Source organism: Rousettus aegyptiacus, unplaced genomic scaffold (genome assembly GCF_014176215.1).
Source record: "Rousettus aegyptiacus isolate mRouAeg1 unplaced genomic scaffold, mRouAeg1.p scaffold_m13_p_4, whole genome shotgun sequence".
NCBI classification, from domain to species: domain Eukaryota; kingdom Metazoa; phylum Chordata; class Mammalia; order Chiroptera; family Pteropodidae; genus Rousettus; species Rousettus aegyptiacus.
Window position 1 is genome coordinate 92,531,865 of NW_023416307.1, and position 15,739 is coordinate 92,547,603.

At 34.5% G+C, this 15,739-nt stretch overlaps 1 protein-coding gene across 2 annotated transcripts in view; it reads right to left on the reverse strand.

The window, feature by feature from the left end:
• Positions 1-15,739, reverse strand: part of XRN1 (5'-3' exoribonuclease 1) — a 116,722-nt gene that overhangs the window by 18,647 nt on the left and 82,336 nt on the right. For both annotated transcript variants that reach the window (XM_036219716.1, XM_036219717.1), the window contains exons 31-32: positions 7,155-7,362; positions 5,948-6,043 (exon numbers count right to left, since the gene is read on the reverse strand). In XM_036219716.1, coding sequence (XP_036075609.1) covers positions 5,948-6,043; positions 7,155-7,362 — 304 coding nt within the window. The remainder of the gene's footprint in view (positions 1-5,947; positions 6,044-7,154; positions 7,363-15,739) is intronic.

Sequence of the window (15,739 nt, forward strand, 5' to 3'; positions counted from 1 at the left end):
TGATTTTTATAAAAATTAGATTGCTCATAGAAAAAATTAAGGAATGCAGAAAAGCATAATTTAAAACACCACTCAAATTCCACCACCCAGAAATAATCATTATTAACATAATGACCATCACTCCAGACATTTCCCTATGTATTACTTAGCTGGCAAGATACAAAGAAAACTATCATTTTACAAAATGCCTTTCAATAGAAAAATTAAATCTAATTTTCCTTGACATTAATATATAAACTAAGGAAAAGATTAAACTTCAGGGAAATGTTTCTTCACAACAGAAATATTGGCTTCTAAAGATCCCCATAGATTTGCTTCAAAATAATTTTATCTCTGGGATAGGTGGGGGTGGGAAATGAGTAGATGTTACAGAGTAATATGTACAAGGTAACAAATGGGTACCTGTGGGTTCATATTCTCCTGACTTCATTATTTTAAAATTTCCCATTAAAAAGCTTTTGAAAATCCATCATTTCTGCCTCTGTTATGAAAGCTGAGGATATTAGCCCTCCTTCATTCCTTCCCCAAATACCTGATTTTTATTAACTTTTATACTGTCAAGGTTTTCCAATGATGGAAGACAACCAGAGAGCAACCGTGACTATAAAGCTATAGTAATTGAGATAGTACAGAAATGGCAGAATTAGTAAAACAGCATGAGTAAGTTTCATCTAAAGATCATATCAGATCCCTTTGTTTTCTGATATGGAGAGGAGGCCTGAAATTAAAAAGATATAACTTTCCACAGTTGAAGTGGAAGAGAAAGCGAAAGCATAGGTTATGGATGTTCAATACGAATTTATGATTTCATAAATTTTGCTTTTGCGTGCCCTATTTTCTTCTGAGTACAGGCAAATGAACACTGAGTACAAAGGCACATCGTGTCCTAGTTGGCAGTGAGCACACTTGAAAACAGTTGTGATAGGCACCAGAGTGTGAAGGAAGGTCCAATGAGCTCATATGTACAGAATCAAAAGGGCCAAGAGATTTGTCTGTATAGCACAATGCTTGGTGGGGTTTTGGGCTACAGTGGTATATGATGGGGATTTCGATTCTAAGGAAAGAAATTAGAACACCAGGATCAATTGATTGGTATGAACAAATATTGTCTGAGTGTCTATTATGTGCCAGGTACGGTAAGATGTACTTTGCATTCATTATCTTAATGTCACTATAAATTCTATAATCATAAAAATGCTATGGTAGATTTTGATTCCATTATATAGATAAGCAAACTGAGGCTCAAAGTGATAAAGTAACTTGGTTATAGAACTAATAATAGGAGAGTTAATTTTGAGTTCTAACTCTAAAACCCATGTTCACAGTACCATTTCAGAGAAAAAGTGTGCCATGTTTAATTAGAAAGAAAATATCCTAGTTTTGCATATAGTTTTTTGGGTTGTTATATTTAATATCTACATAAAGCTGTTTATGTTAGTCACATTGCCACATTTTACCAATAAAGGCTTGAATTTTTTTTTTGAGGTTTTTTTTTTTTTTTTTTTAGAGTAGTTTTAGGTTCACAACAAAACTGAGAGGGAGGTATAGCCTCCCCATTATCAACACCCCTCATGAACCTACATTGACACATCACTATCACCCAAAGTCTACAGTTTACAGTGGGTTCACTCTTGGTGGTGTTCATTCTAAAGGTTTGGACAAATATGTCCACCATTATAGTTGAGGACAATAAAGAGACTCTGTAATAAATCTAACCAAAAGTAATCTCAAGGGATGATCTGATCATAAATACCTAACTTGGTAGCTCACTGTGGGCAGTATGCCTCAGGTGTATAACTTCCCTAGTGAAAGGATACTTTGCCTTAAGCTAAGCCTTGTCCATTGTTTTTGTGCATCTAAGTTAATACACCTTGGAAATGCCTCTTTTTTCAGACCCCTAGGAATAGTAACCATGCTCAGGAAAGTATATAATCTTAACTGTCTTGTAATCCAACAGTAGATATTTTCTTTTCTTGCTTTCTCCCACGTTCATATAATTTTCCTTACCTTCCTTCCTTAATTCCAAATGAATCAAAGAAATTGCAAACTGTCATTCTGGAGAGCAGTTGAGATTTTGCTTCCTAGCATGTTGTCTGTTTTGCTCAAAGAAACTTTTATAAAAATTCTTTATAGGTCTGGACATTTCTTACATTGACAATAGTATTGTCAATAGTATTTTAGTACCCCGCCTCCCCGCAAAAATCTGTGTTTTGCTTATTCGTCCCTCTCTCTCTCCCTAACTCCTGGCAACCATAGATCTTTTTTACTGTCTCCATAGTTTTGCCTTTTCCAGATGCTTGAATACTGTTTTTTTTTTTTTTTTTTTTTTTAAGTCACAATGAGTTTTCTAGAATTTTGTCACTGGATGAATATCAGGCTGCTTTTTAATGTCTCATGGATATGTGTTACATGTGGTGGCCCATAACTCTTGGAATAAACAGGAGATAAAACACTGGAGTAGTCAACTGATAAAATGAAATAGCAATCAATACCAGGAAATGCATGCAGAAGATTCTGAGGAAATAAAATATCAAGTGTTGAGTTCCATCTCAAGGAAATAGCTGGTAATATGACTAGCAGACCTTGACTGAGACTTAGGGGAATTTTGGTAGTGAGAAAGGAAAGGCATCTTAAGTGGAAGGAACAAGAAGAACATGTAGCCTGTAATGAGAATTATCTATTTGTTAGAAAGGGAATGTAAAGAGATCAATCTGATTGGAACAGACTATTATTCCAAATGGTTGGACTTGGCTCATATAAGAATTAGGTAAGGTTAAATTATAGAAGGACTAAATGTTAGTTTGTGGTAAGGCTGAATACCAGCAGCACTAAACAGGGAATGCTACACATTCTAAATATTTGAACACTATTTTGGGCTGAAAAATATTTCCAAAGTAATCTAAGTCTAATAAGTTAATTTTGTACATGAGGCCAAAGAGGCCCAGGGAAATCAGACTTGCTCAATCTGAGTCACAAAACTTGATTTCCTAATTCTGAGTTCAATAGCTGATTATACCACACTGTCTCAGGGCATAAACTGACTTCAAACCTAGAAACTCTTATTAATTAGATGTTTTGACTGATTATTCTACAGGGCCATGACAGGTTAAAGGGTCTTTAGGAACGATTGATCCGGCAGTACTATGTAAGAAGAACTAGAAAAAAAAAAAAGAGATATGAAACAAAAAACGCATGCAGGAGGTTAATTTAGAACTGGGATAACAATCTAAGGTCCAGTAGTGGGAAGTGAGGAGTAAACCGTTTGGGATGTCATTGTAAAAAAAACATTAGAAATAAAGGGTAAAATGTTTTGATTCTATGCTTTTCAGATTATACAGTTGGGGAAAATGGTAGTGTTAGAAACAAGGATAAGAGAGAAGGCCATAAGTGAGGTCATTTCTGAGATGTCTTGAGGTTGAAGGGATGGTGGGCATCCATCTATACTGTTTTCTAGAAAGTTGGAGATATTGAGTTAGATCTTGTTTGAGAGGTTGGAATTAGAGATATAGATTGTGTGGTAATTAGCAGAGAAGTAAGAGCCAATGTCACAAGTCAAGCAATAAGGCAAAGGGGAAAGAAAATCGTTCTTGAGTTTTATGGAACAGTCTCAGTGAAAGGTTATAAGAACAGAGGTTAATAAAGAAGTTGAACAAATAGAGAAAGACAAGAGAGAACTCAGGGTAATGTCTCCTTTTACAGCAAAACTCTCACAAAGAATTGCATGTATTTGCTGCCTCCAATTTCTCTCTTCTTCTTTCTTAAATCCACTCTAATTAGTATTTCACATCTCTCACTCTACTAACGGTGCTCTCGTTAAGGTTCCCAAAGACTTTTATGTGCTAGACTCTATGGTCAATTCTCAGTTTTTATCTTAATTGATCCAAGAATAACATCTGACACAGCTGATAACTCTGTCCTCTTTGACATCCATTCTTCACTTGGCATTTAGACCTGGTTTTCTTGTTTCATTGGCCATTCCTTCTCAGTCTTCTCTGTCAGTTTCAACTAACCTCTCTGACTCTTTAAAGATGGAATTCTCTAAGACTAAGTTATTGAGTATCTTCTCTATCTAAATCCACTTTCTTGGATATAGATAAATACATACAGTTATATAGATACACACATACAGATATGTACATATCACTCACACACACACACACACACACACACACACACACACACACACACACACACTAACTCCCAAATTTTCTCTCCGGTTTGGACATCCTCCATGAGCTTCATACTCAATGGCTGAGTCTACATCTCCACTTAAATGTTTAATATACATTTCAAACTTAGCATGTCCAAAACTTAACTCTAGCTCTTCCCCCCAAAATCTACTCAACCTGCAATCCTCCCCATCTCTATCCTTTTAGTTACTCAGACATTAGGAGTCACATCCTTTAATCCAATTTTTCCCTTTTAGCCCCATATCTAATTTATCAGATAGCAATCTCTTCCAAATATATCTAGAATTTGACTACTTCTGACAGGTACCTACTACGTCTTAAGTCCCTATCAACTCTACCTGGTTGACTTTAGTAGTCTCCTAACTATATATACCATTTCCACTCTGGCTCGGCTACATTCTAGTCTCAGGAAAGCAGAGTGATCTTATTAAAATATACATCAGATCATGTCAATCTGCTGCTCAAAAACCTTCACTGATTTCCCATCTCACTGAGTAAAAGCCATTGTCCTTGTAATAACTGGGAAAGTCTTGCATGGTATCAACATGTCACCTCTCTAATCACATTTTCTATAACGTGCCATATTAATTCATCTATAAGGATCTTCTTTCTCTTCCTTGAGTATGACAGGGACAGTCTCCCCAAAAGAGCCTTTGAATTTTTCTGGAATACTCTCCCCTCTGATAGCTACATACCTTATTCATTTCATTCAAATTTTTGCTCAAATGTCACCTGATAATTCCTTTTAAAACTACAAAATCTCCCCTTTGCTCCCCCCAACATTTCCTATCTTCTTCCTTGCAATTTTTCTCAAACTTGTATATTATGGTCTAATATACCATGTGATTTACTTATCTTATTGTCCTCTTCTCCAAGGATATTAATTATGAGGGCCAGGATTTTTGTTTACTCTCACTGCACAGAACAATGTTCGGCACTCAATAAATATGTGTTGAATGAATGATAACAAAACACTTCTCAAAAATGACTGGTTAGCAGTATCAAATAAATAAAGAGGAAAAGAGTGTTTGAAAATCTATATATTAATTATACTTAGGCAGAAATTATTCATATATGATCTAAGGAAAACTTATAACATACTTATAGCATATTGGCAGAGGAGACCTGTGTATTTTGTCACTCACTTTCTATGTTTATTTTATCATCATTCCCTTTGTTATTTTCCCCTCTCTTGCTCTGATAATGCTACCATCACTGGAGGACATTAGAATAAATGAGACCCTCATGGTACAGGCTACTGACTTATAAACTTGATAGAATATTCAAAGAAGATAGGTCAATAACTTGCAAAAAATGTATTAGAAATTCATTCTTCTTCTTTCTCTTTCTTTCTTTTTTTGTCTGAGTCTATTCTTTTAGTAGAATTTCTTTCCTCTTCTTGATCTCTACCAAGGAATATGAATTTTCTCATTTCTAAGACAACTAACTGCCAGCATCAAGCTATATATTCAAGAGGAAATTAATAAGTTAATGAGTGCCATTAAGGTCTTTAATTTAAAATATTGTTAGTATGATTTTGAACATAACTAAAAAAAAATCCACAACTGATTTAAAAGAAAAATTGTCGATATTTTCACTCATTGGTCCAAAAACTTTTATATATGGATGAACAAAATTATGTAAATTCTTGATCAAAACTGTTATTTCTATTTTATGGGCTTTTGGAAGGAAATTGACCACTGCATACCTGAAAAAGAAATATAAAATTAAATGTCCATTTAACAAGGTACACTAACCTTCTCTTGTAGAGTTGGCTGAAAGCGTTGAACCCTTCCAGATCCCTGTAAGGACTGCCAAATGTTGCAAAATTCATCATCATTTTTAGTAGGTACCTGGAAAACACGAAAAATTTCTTAAGGAACTAAAACATAAAGAAATAAAGATTCATATTAAAAACTAAATAATTTATTCATTAAAATTTTCTAACAGTAAAGAGGATATTTAATTTTCATTATTTGAAATCTCGTTTTTTTCCTAAAGGTCAGTACAATTATCATAAAGGTATTACATTGGAGTGAAAATGGCTCTCTTCATATGTATTTGGTTTTTATTCATTTTCCTGAAAAGTATTTAAAGCATAATGAACTCTATAAAAGATTATGCTGAATCAATATCCCCACCAACATATATTTTTTTGTCTTCTAATGTACTGATACATTATTTCATTTAAACTAACATCTAACAATTTTATTTTAAAAATCTCATTTTATGTAAAAGCAGTCTAATAGATTAAAAATGAGGTATTACTTATGGGGAATTGATTTCATGCAGATTAAAACTTTGGAAAAATATACACCAAATTAACAGTGGTTACCTATGAGATTTAAGAGAATTTTTTATTTTGTTTCCTTTGTTATTATCTTCTTATCTGTGCTTTCTAATTAGTCTGTAATAAACATGTATCATTTGGGTTGAAAAGTGTGGTTAAGCTCTGTAGCCATGGAATTAAATAAAGTTAAGTGTCTCACACAAAACAATTCAATTTTTGTCACCAGGAAGATGAAATAAAAGAAATTATCCATGAGTTGTATGGTGGGAACTTAAAAATTGCTTTTGATAAACATGAGATAGTCCTCTCTCTTTTATCTTTCGAATTTGTATAATTTTATAGCAAATAGCATAGGACATTTAGATTATATATGAAAAAGGTTAAATGTTAGTTTAAAAGTAAATATATAAAGAGAAAAAAGATATTCTCAAGCTATTGTTATTTAAATGTCTTTCTTCTTTAATATAATTTCATAACATAGGGAGAATGCTAATAATAGCATTTTTCACTAGCTTATCAGTTTAAAATAAATCTTAAAATAAAATAAATTTAAAATAAAATAAATTGACTTAAACCAAAACTTTCTTAACAACTAAGTCAAATTAGTTTTCCATTTATAGTCTGCCTGTGGTGTGTAAAGGGACTAGAAAGAAATTAAAGACTAAGAGTCTTACTTGTGTAGGTATAAAAAGTGATTGAGGTGAATGGTTCAGGCCTCCCAAATGCCCAGATGAAATTGATAAACTTGAGCTACAGTGATTCACAACTGGCTGTGGTTTCACAATGGCTGTCAACTTCTGATTTCCAGTTTCAGAGCGACTCCCATGAGTAAGGTTCACCAAGGCACTTGTTGGCAGTCGATAACCCCTACCAGGAGAGCACCTAAAAATAAAAAGTTGTATCAATGTCAGAAGGAAATAATACTAAATGTGCAAGGGAAAGAACCAAATAATTTTTGGGTGAACAGTCCATAGTCCAAATTAATAAATAATACTTTTATATTCTCTAGAGGATGAAATCATAGAAAAATCTCAATTTATAAGATGACGTGTTTCTGAAGAGTATCCAAATAAACTATTCAGTACTGTAGGGGTGTGTACATGTGTATGTTAGTTTGCCTTCAGAAGGCTTGCAATATAATAGCAGAGAATGACTAAAAGTCATTAAAAAGACTGATTTGTACAGTCTGAGTTATGAAAGCCCAGGAGCCATCCAAGTGTGAAGCCGTTCTCAGGATGACTCTATCTACACAACAGGACAAATGTTAGCTTTGATCACATCTGTCTCCTATTCAATTGTTGAGTCTAACCCTTTTTTATCTTCAGCTTTCCATCTTAAAAGTTTTGAAACTGGAAAGGCTTAAGAGATAGATATTTGTGATTTCTTTCCTTCATGGCCTTAATAAAAGTGTCAGATAGTAAAGCAAGCCTTCTCTTCTAAAATTTTCAACTCTATCACCTACTTTTTTCTCTCTGAGAATATAATTATCTCAGATTGCAAGATCATGGAAAAGTAGAAGTATTTTATGAGAATTCTTCGTAAAATTTCTAGAAAATGTTTTTTGTGAGAACTATAGAAAAAGATTCTACATTAAAGAAATGAATATACTTTAGGCAGGTATCTTTTACACAAATCTTTATCAGTCAAGAAATCCACTGATCTCCCTAAGAGGGAAAAAAAGACCCTGACAAAAAAGTTAACCATCATAAAAATAAATTTTCAGATATTGGGCTAAAGTTATTTGTAACCAAACATTTTCATGTAACAAAATTAGGTATGAGATCCAGACTCTGTTGCTGTATTTGAAGAATACAAACAGTAAAGTCTTTAGGTAACAGGCACATTCAAATTGCAAAACAACAACAAAGTTGATTGCTTGCCGTAAGAACTAAAGATTGCGATTTTACACAAAGAAGCTGAAAAAGAGTAATCAACTTATCCACTTTACTTATCCACTAATTACAACAGAAGAGAAAAAGAAAAACTAAACTAAATTTAGTTAAGTTTTCCAGTCAGTTTTTATTTACTTTTTAACCTTTATTCTTTTAAATTTATTTAAATTTTTTTTCAATTATGGTTGACATACATTAGCTTTAGCTGTACAAGATAGTGATTAGACACCTATATAACTTATAAAGTGATCACCCTGATAAATCTAGTACCCATTTGACACCATACATATTTATTACAATATCATTGACTATATTCCCTATGCTACACTTAACATCCCAGTGACTGTTTTGTAATTACTAAATGTACCTCTTAATCCCTGCATCCCCACAACCCACTCCCATTTGGCAACCATCAAAATGTTCTCTGTATCTATGAGTTTGTTTCTTTTTTGTTTGCCTATTTATTTTGTTTTTTAGATACCATCTATAAGTGAAATCACGTAGTATTTCTCTTTCTCTGTCTGTCTTATTTCATTCAGCATAATATCCTCTAGGTCTAACCACGTTGTTGCAGATGGCAAGATTTCATTCTTTTTTATGGTTGAGTAATATTCCATTATATATGTGTACCACTTATTCTTTATCCATTCATCTACTGATGGAAATGTAGGTTGCTTCCATATCTTGGCTACTGAAAATAATGCTGCAATGAATATACAGATGCATATCTTTTCAATTAGTGTTTTGGGTTTCTTAGGATAAATACCCAGAAGTGCAATACCTGGGTCCTTCTTTGCCTCTTGCCTTTGCCTTTGTGTTCAAGTCTATTTTGTCTAGTATATGTATTGCCCCTCCGCTTTGTTCTTTCATTTCTATTTGCATGAAATATCTTTTCCATTCTTTTACTTTCAGTCTGTATGCATCTTATCCATTCAGCCACTCTGTGTCTTTTAATTGGAGCATTTAATCCATTTACATTTAAAATAATTATTGATAGGTATGTACATATTGCCATTTAATTATTCATATTTTTTACCTTTCTTTCCTTCCTTCTTAAAGAAGTCCCTTTAAAATTTTTTATAATACTTGTTTGGTCATAATGAACTCCTTTAGCTTTTCCTTGTCTGAGAAATTCTTTATCTGTCCTTTGATTCTAAATGATAGCTTTGCTGGGTAGAGTAATCTTGGTTGTAGGTCCTTGCTTTTCATCACTTTAAATACTTCATACCAATCCTTTTGGCATGCAAAGTTTCTGTTAAGAAATCAGCTGACAGTCTTATGGGAGCTCCCTTGTAACTACTGTTTTTCTCTTATTGCTTTTAAGATTTTCTTTGGCTTTTTAATTATGATCTATCTTGGTGTGGGCCTCTTTAGATTCATCTTGATTGGGACTCCCTGCTCTTCCTGTACTTGTATGTCTATTTCCTACACTAGGTTAGAGAAGTTTTCAGTCATTATATCTTCAAATAGGTTTGCAATTCCTTGCCCTCTCTCTTCTCCTTCTGGTACTCCTATAATGTAAATGTTGGTATGCTTGGCATTGACCAATAGGCCCCTTAAACTACTCTCATTTGGAGGGATTTTTTTTGCTGTTCTGATTGGGTGTTTTCTGCTACCTTATCCTCTAAATCCCCAATTCGATCCTCTGTTTCATTTAATTTACTGTTGATTCCCTCTAATATATTCTTCATTTCAGTCATTGTAGTCTTCATTTGACTAGTTCCTTTTTACGTTTTTCTATCTCCATTTTTATGTTTCCTATCTCTTTGTTGAAGCTCTCACTGAGATCACTGAATATTATTATAACCAGTGATTTGAATTCTGCACTTGGTAGACTGCTTGTCTCCTTTTCGTTTAGTTCTTTTTTTCTGGAGCTTTGTTCTGATCTTTCATTTGGGACATGTTTGTCTCCTCATTTTGCTTGCCTCTCTCTGTTTCTTTGTAATATGTTAAGCTACTATGTCTCTTGGTCTTGCTAGAGTGGCCTTATATAGTAGGTGTACTGTGAGGCCCAGTGGTGTAGTCTCTCTGGTCACTGGAGCAAATATTCCAAATGTGTCCTTTCTGTGGGTTGTGTGTGCCCTTCTGAATAGTTGAGCCTTGATTGCTGTTGACACATCAATGGGAAGGATTTGCCCTCAGGCTGATTGGTTGTGAGGACTGGTTGGTAACTATGGTAGAGATGCTGTTGTTGTGGGAGCTAACCCTACGAACCAGGAATTGCTTTACCAGGGCTCTGGTAACTTCCAAATCTAATCTTTGGGTGTGTTGTAAATGGAGGTAGTTGAGTGATGCTCTGGAATGGTCTGAAGCTGGCCCCCAGGTATGTTTCTCCTGAAGCCTCTTGGGAGGGGCTCTGTTGCAGGCCAAGGTCAGCTGTTGAGAACTGAGGCTAGCTGCTGTTAGTGCTGAGCTTGGGGTTGTTTAGCAAACGGTATAAGACATGCTGAGGCCAGATGATGCTTGTTTGAGGTTTGTGAAGTTTGAGGAATTTTAGGAAAATCTGTAGCATGAGCCGAGCAAGACAAGCCATTTGCATTGAAATACCACCTGAAGTGTTTTGGGTGGGCCTGCAAGTTTTGTGGGGTTAGGGTCTCAGGGAATCACCAGAGCAGGGCAAATGGTATTAGCCAGACTGATGGACACTAAGATATGGCACCAACCTGCATTTGCAGGCAGGGTGGTGGGAAGGCCCAACTAAGGAACAATGGCTTCTGCCAGCACTTCCATCCAGAAGAAAGCTGCCTCTCCAGCCCTTGACCTCAAGTCAGATAACTCAGATCCTCTCCGCATGTCCCCGGTGCTTTCTGAGCTGCTGCCTCAGTGCTGGAGCTCAGAGTGACTGAGTGCATTAGCAAGTAAGTCTGTATGTGGTCCTTTAAGAGAAATGCCTGAAACTCCAGTAGCCTTGCATCTCACTCAGACACAATCTCCACTGGGTTTCCCTGCCAGAATTTGTAGGGAATTCCCTTCCAGGCCCTAGAATCCTGGGCTTGAGAGCCTAGTGTGGGGCTAGGACCCTTTGCTCCTCAGGTGAGACCCCTGCCGCTGAGCTATCTTTCCCGATCTTTAACCGCCACATGTGGGTATGAAACCAGACTGTTCTACATTTCTACCGCTCCTAAAGTCTCCACATGGCTTCTTCTGTATATCCTTAGTTATAGGTCTTCTGTTCAGCTAGACTTCAGGTGATTATCAATAATGGTTGTTCTGCAGTTTAGTTGTAATTTTGAGGTGGCTGTGGGAGGAGATGAGCACAACATTTATCTACTCTGCCAACTTGACCAGAATCTTGAGCCGATTTTGAGGAGAAAGAAAAACTGGAAAAAATTTCAATTCGTCTTTACAATAAACTAGTGAAGTACATATCTTCATTATAGATGAGGATATTAAGTGTCAGATTGCTTTTAACTAACATACCCAAGGTAACACAAAGGTTAAGTAAGAGAGCCTACACTTCATAATATTCCTTGGTGCCTGTCATTTTATCACGATCTTTTTCCTTAAACTTTAAACTGTGTTTCTATTAGTGCTCCCCCAAAATAGACTTGGATAACTCTCACCCGTTTAAATTAAAATCAAACAATTCAATTGCAAGAAAGCTAGAAAAAACACAAATATGTAGAAATTAAACAACATGCTACTGAATAACTATTGGGTCAAAGAAGGAATAAAAGAATATATCAAAAGATACATAGTGGCAAATGAAAATGACAATAGGACATACAAAAAATTTTGGGATTTAGCAAAAACAGTAAAAAGAGCGACATTTATAGCATTACAGGCCTACCTCAAAAAACAAGAAAAATCTCAAGTAAACAGTCTAACATCACATTTAAAGAACTAGAAAAATAAGGACAAATAAAGACCGAAATCAGCAGAGGGAGAAAATAATAAAAATTAGAGCAGAAATAAATAAAATGTAGAACAAAAAGACAGTAGAAAAAACTTAATGAAACAAAAAGCTGGTTCTTTGAAAAGATTCATAAAATTGACAAACCTCTGACTAGACCCAACTAAGAAAAAAGAAAAAAAAAACTAAAATAAAATCAGAAATGAAACAGGAGAAATTACAATGGACATCAAAGAAATACAAAGGATCATATGAGAATACTATGAAAGGCTATCCACCACCAAATCTGATAACCTAGAACAAATGGACAAGTTCTTCGAAATAAATAATCTTCCTAGGCTGAATCATGAAAACTTGGAAAATCTAAATAAACTGTTCAACAATAAGTCATCAAAAACCTCCCTAAAAGTACAAGTCCAGGACTAGATGGCTTCACTATAGATTTCTACCAAATATTCAAAGAAGATTTAATACCTAACCTTCTCAAACTCTTTCAAAAAATTGAAGAAGAGACAATACTTTCTAATTCACTTTACGAGGGCAACATTACTCTAATACCAAAACCGGGCAAAGACAACACACATACAAAATTACAGACCAGTATCTCTGATGAATATAGATGCAAAAATCCTAAACAAAATACTAGCAAGTTAAATACAATACATTAAAAGGATAATACATCATGAACGAGGAGAGTTCATTCCAGGGACACAAGGATCGTTCAACATACACAAAATAAAAATCATATGATCATTTCAATATACGCAGAAAAAGCATTTGACAAAATCCGGCATCCGTTCAGGATAAAAACTCTCAACAGAATAGGTATAGAAAGTACCTCAATGTAATAAAGGTCATATATGACAAATCCTCAGCTAATATCATACTCCATAGTGAAAAACTGAAAGTTTTTCCTCTAAGATCAGGAACAACACAAGCAGGCCCTTTCACACTGTTATTCAACATAGTACTGGAAGTCCTAGCCAGAGCAATCAGGCAAGAGAAAGAAATAAAAGACATCCAAATTGGGAATGAATAAATAAAACCATCACTATTTGCAGATAACATGATTCTACATATAGAAAACCCCAAAGATCCTTCCTACCAAAAGACCATTAAAAATGATATACAAATACAATAAAGTTTCAAGTTACAAAATCAACATACAAAAATCTGTTGCATTCATATATATTAACAATGAAATAGAAAAAGTAATGAAAAAACTCAGTTATAATTGCAACAAAAAGATAAAATACCTAGGAATAAACTTACTAAAGGAAGTTAAGGACCTATACACTGAAAACTACAAGACATGGTTGAAATAAATTGAAGAAAACTCAAAGAAATGGAAAGGTATTCCATGTTCACAGATTGGAAGAATTAGTATTGTTAAAATGGTCATATTATCTAAAGCAATATACAGATTTAATGTAATTCCCATGAAAATCCTAATGGCATTTTTCATAGAAACAGAACAAAACCCTTCATTTTTTTTTTTGGAATTTTTAAAAAATTAATTTCAAGTATACAATACATTGGTTAGGCATCTATATGGTTGGTCAAAACGATCCCCCCAATTGCTCCCTCCCCCTCCTGGCCCTCCACCTAATCAATATATTAATGCTAACTGCATTCCCTATATTGTGCTCCCCATCCCCGTGACCATCTATCAGCTACTAATTTGTACTTCTTTAACCCTTCACCCCATTCTCCCATCCCCTAACCCCTCCTTGTCTGTCACCAAATTGTCCACTATATTTGTGAGTCTGTGTTTCATTAGTTTGTTCTTTTTAACCCTTAGATTCTGCATATAAGGGAAATCATATAGTAAAATCCCTCAATTTTAATGGAATTGCAAAAGACCCCAAATAGCCAAAGCAATCACGAGAAAAAGAACAAAGCTGGAGGTATCACACTCCCTGACTTCAAACTATATTACTAAGCAACAATAATCAAAACAGTATGGTATTTGCAGAAAAAAAAACAAACACATAGACCAAGGGAACAGAATTGAGAGCTCACAAATAAACTTACACATGTATGTGCAACTGATTTTTAACAAAGAAGCCAAAAACATACAATGGAGAAAGAAAAGCCTCTTCAATAAATAGTGCTGGGAAAACTGGAAAGCCACATGCAAAAAAATGAAACTAGATTGCTGACACTGTATATAAAAATTCACTCAAAATGGATTTTAGATTTGATTATAAGACTTGAAACAATAAAAAACATAGAAGAAAATACGGGCACTAAACTTATGGATCTTGATCTCAGAGGGGTTTTTGTGAACTTGACCCCAAAGGCAAAGGAAGTAAAAGCAAAAATGAATGAATGGGACTACATAAAACTAAAAAGTTTCTGCATAGCAAAAGACATCATCGACAAAACAGAAAGGCAATCAACTCAATGGGAGAAGATATCTGGAAACGATGCCTCTGATAAGAGGTTAATATAAAAAATATATAAAGAATTCACACAACTCAACAGCAAAAAACAAACAGTCCAATTAAAAAATGGGCAGAGACTCTGAATAGTCACTTTTTTGAGGAAGACAAACAGATGATCAGCAGACGTATGAAAATATGTTTAATATCTTTTGTTATTTGGGAACTGTAAATCAAAACACAATGAGATACCACCTCACACCTGTTAGAATGGCTGTATTATCAACAAGACATAACATGTGTTGGAGAGGATGTAGAGAAAAGGGAAACCTGGTACATTGTTGGTTGGAAACAGTAAACAGCTTCCTCAAAAGATTAAGAATAGAGCTATCATATGTCCCAGTGATTCCTCTTCTGGATATATACTCCTCCCAAAATTGAAAATGGTTATTTGTGACGATACATGTACCCCTATATTCACTGCAGCATTATTCAAAATAGTCACTATGTGGCAACAACCTAAGTGTGCTTTGGCTAGTAATCGGATAAGAAAATGTAGTGCATATATACAATAGAATACTACTCAGCCATATGAAAAAAATTTAATATTGCCATTTGCGACAACACGAGTGGATCCTGAGAGTATCATGCTAAGTAAAATAATTCGGACACAAAGGCAAAAGAACAAGAATATGATCTTAAGTATATGTAGGGTATAAAACAAACAGTAACAAAAGAACAAACAAAACAAACTCATAGATACAGAAAACAGAATGGTGGTTATCAGAGGGAAGGGGAGTTGGAGGGAGGATGAAGAGAATAAAGGGGGTCAAATACATGGTTACGGAAGGAGACTAGATGTAGGATGGTGAGCACACAATTGAGTATATAAATATAGCATTGTAAAGTATACCTGAAACTTATACAATGTTATAAATCAATGTTACACCAACAGATTTAATAAAATTAAAAATAAAAAAATACACTTAAAAAATAAAATTAGAAAAGAAAAAAAAAGGAAAAAAATCCGATCCTCGTCCTCTAAACCTCCTAACTTCAAATTACCTTTTCTCCCTTCATAGTGAAACTTTTCAAGGGTCAGCTCAATTTCTTGCCTCCATTATTACACC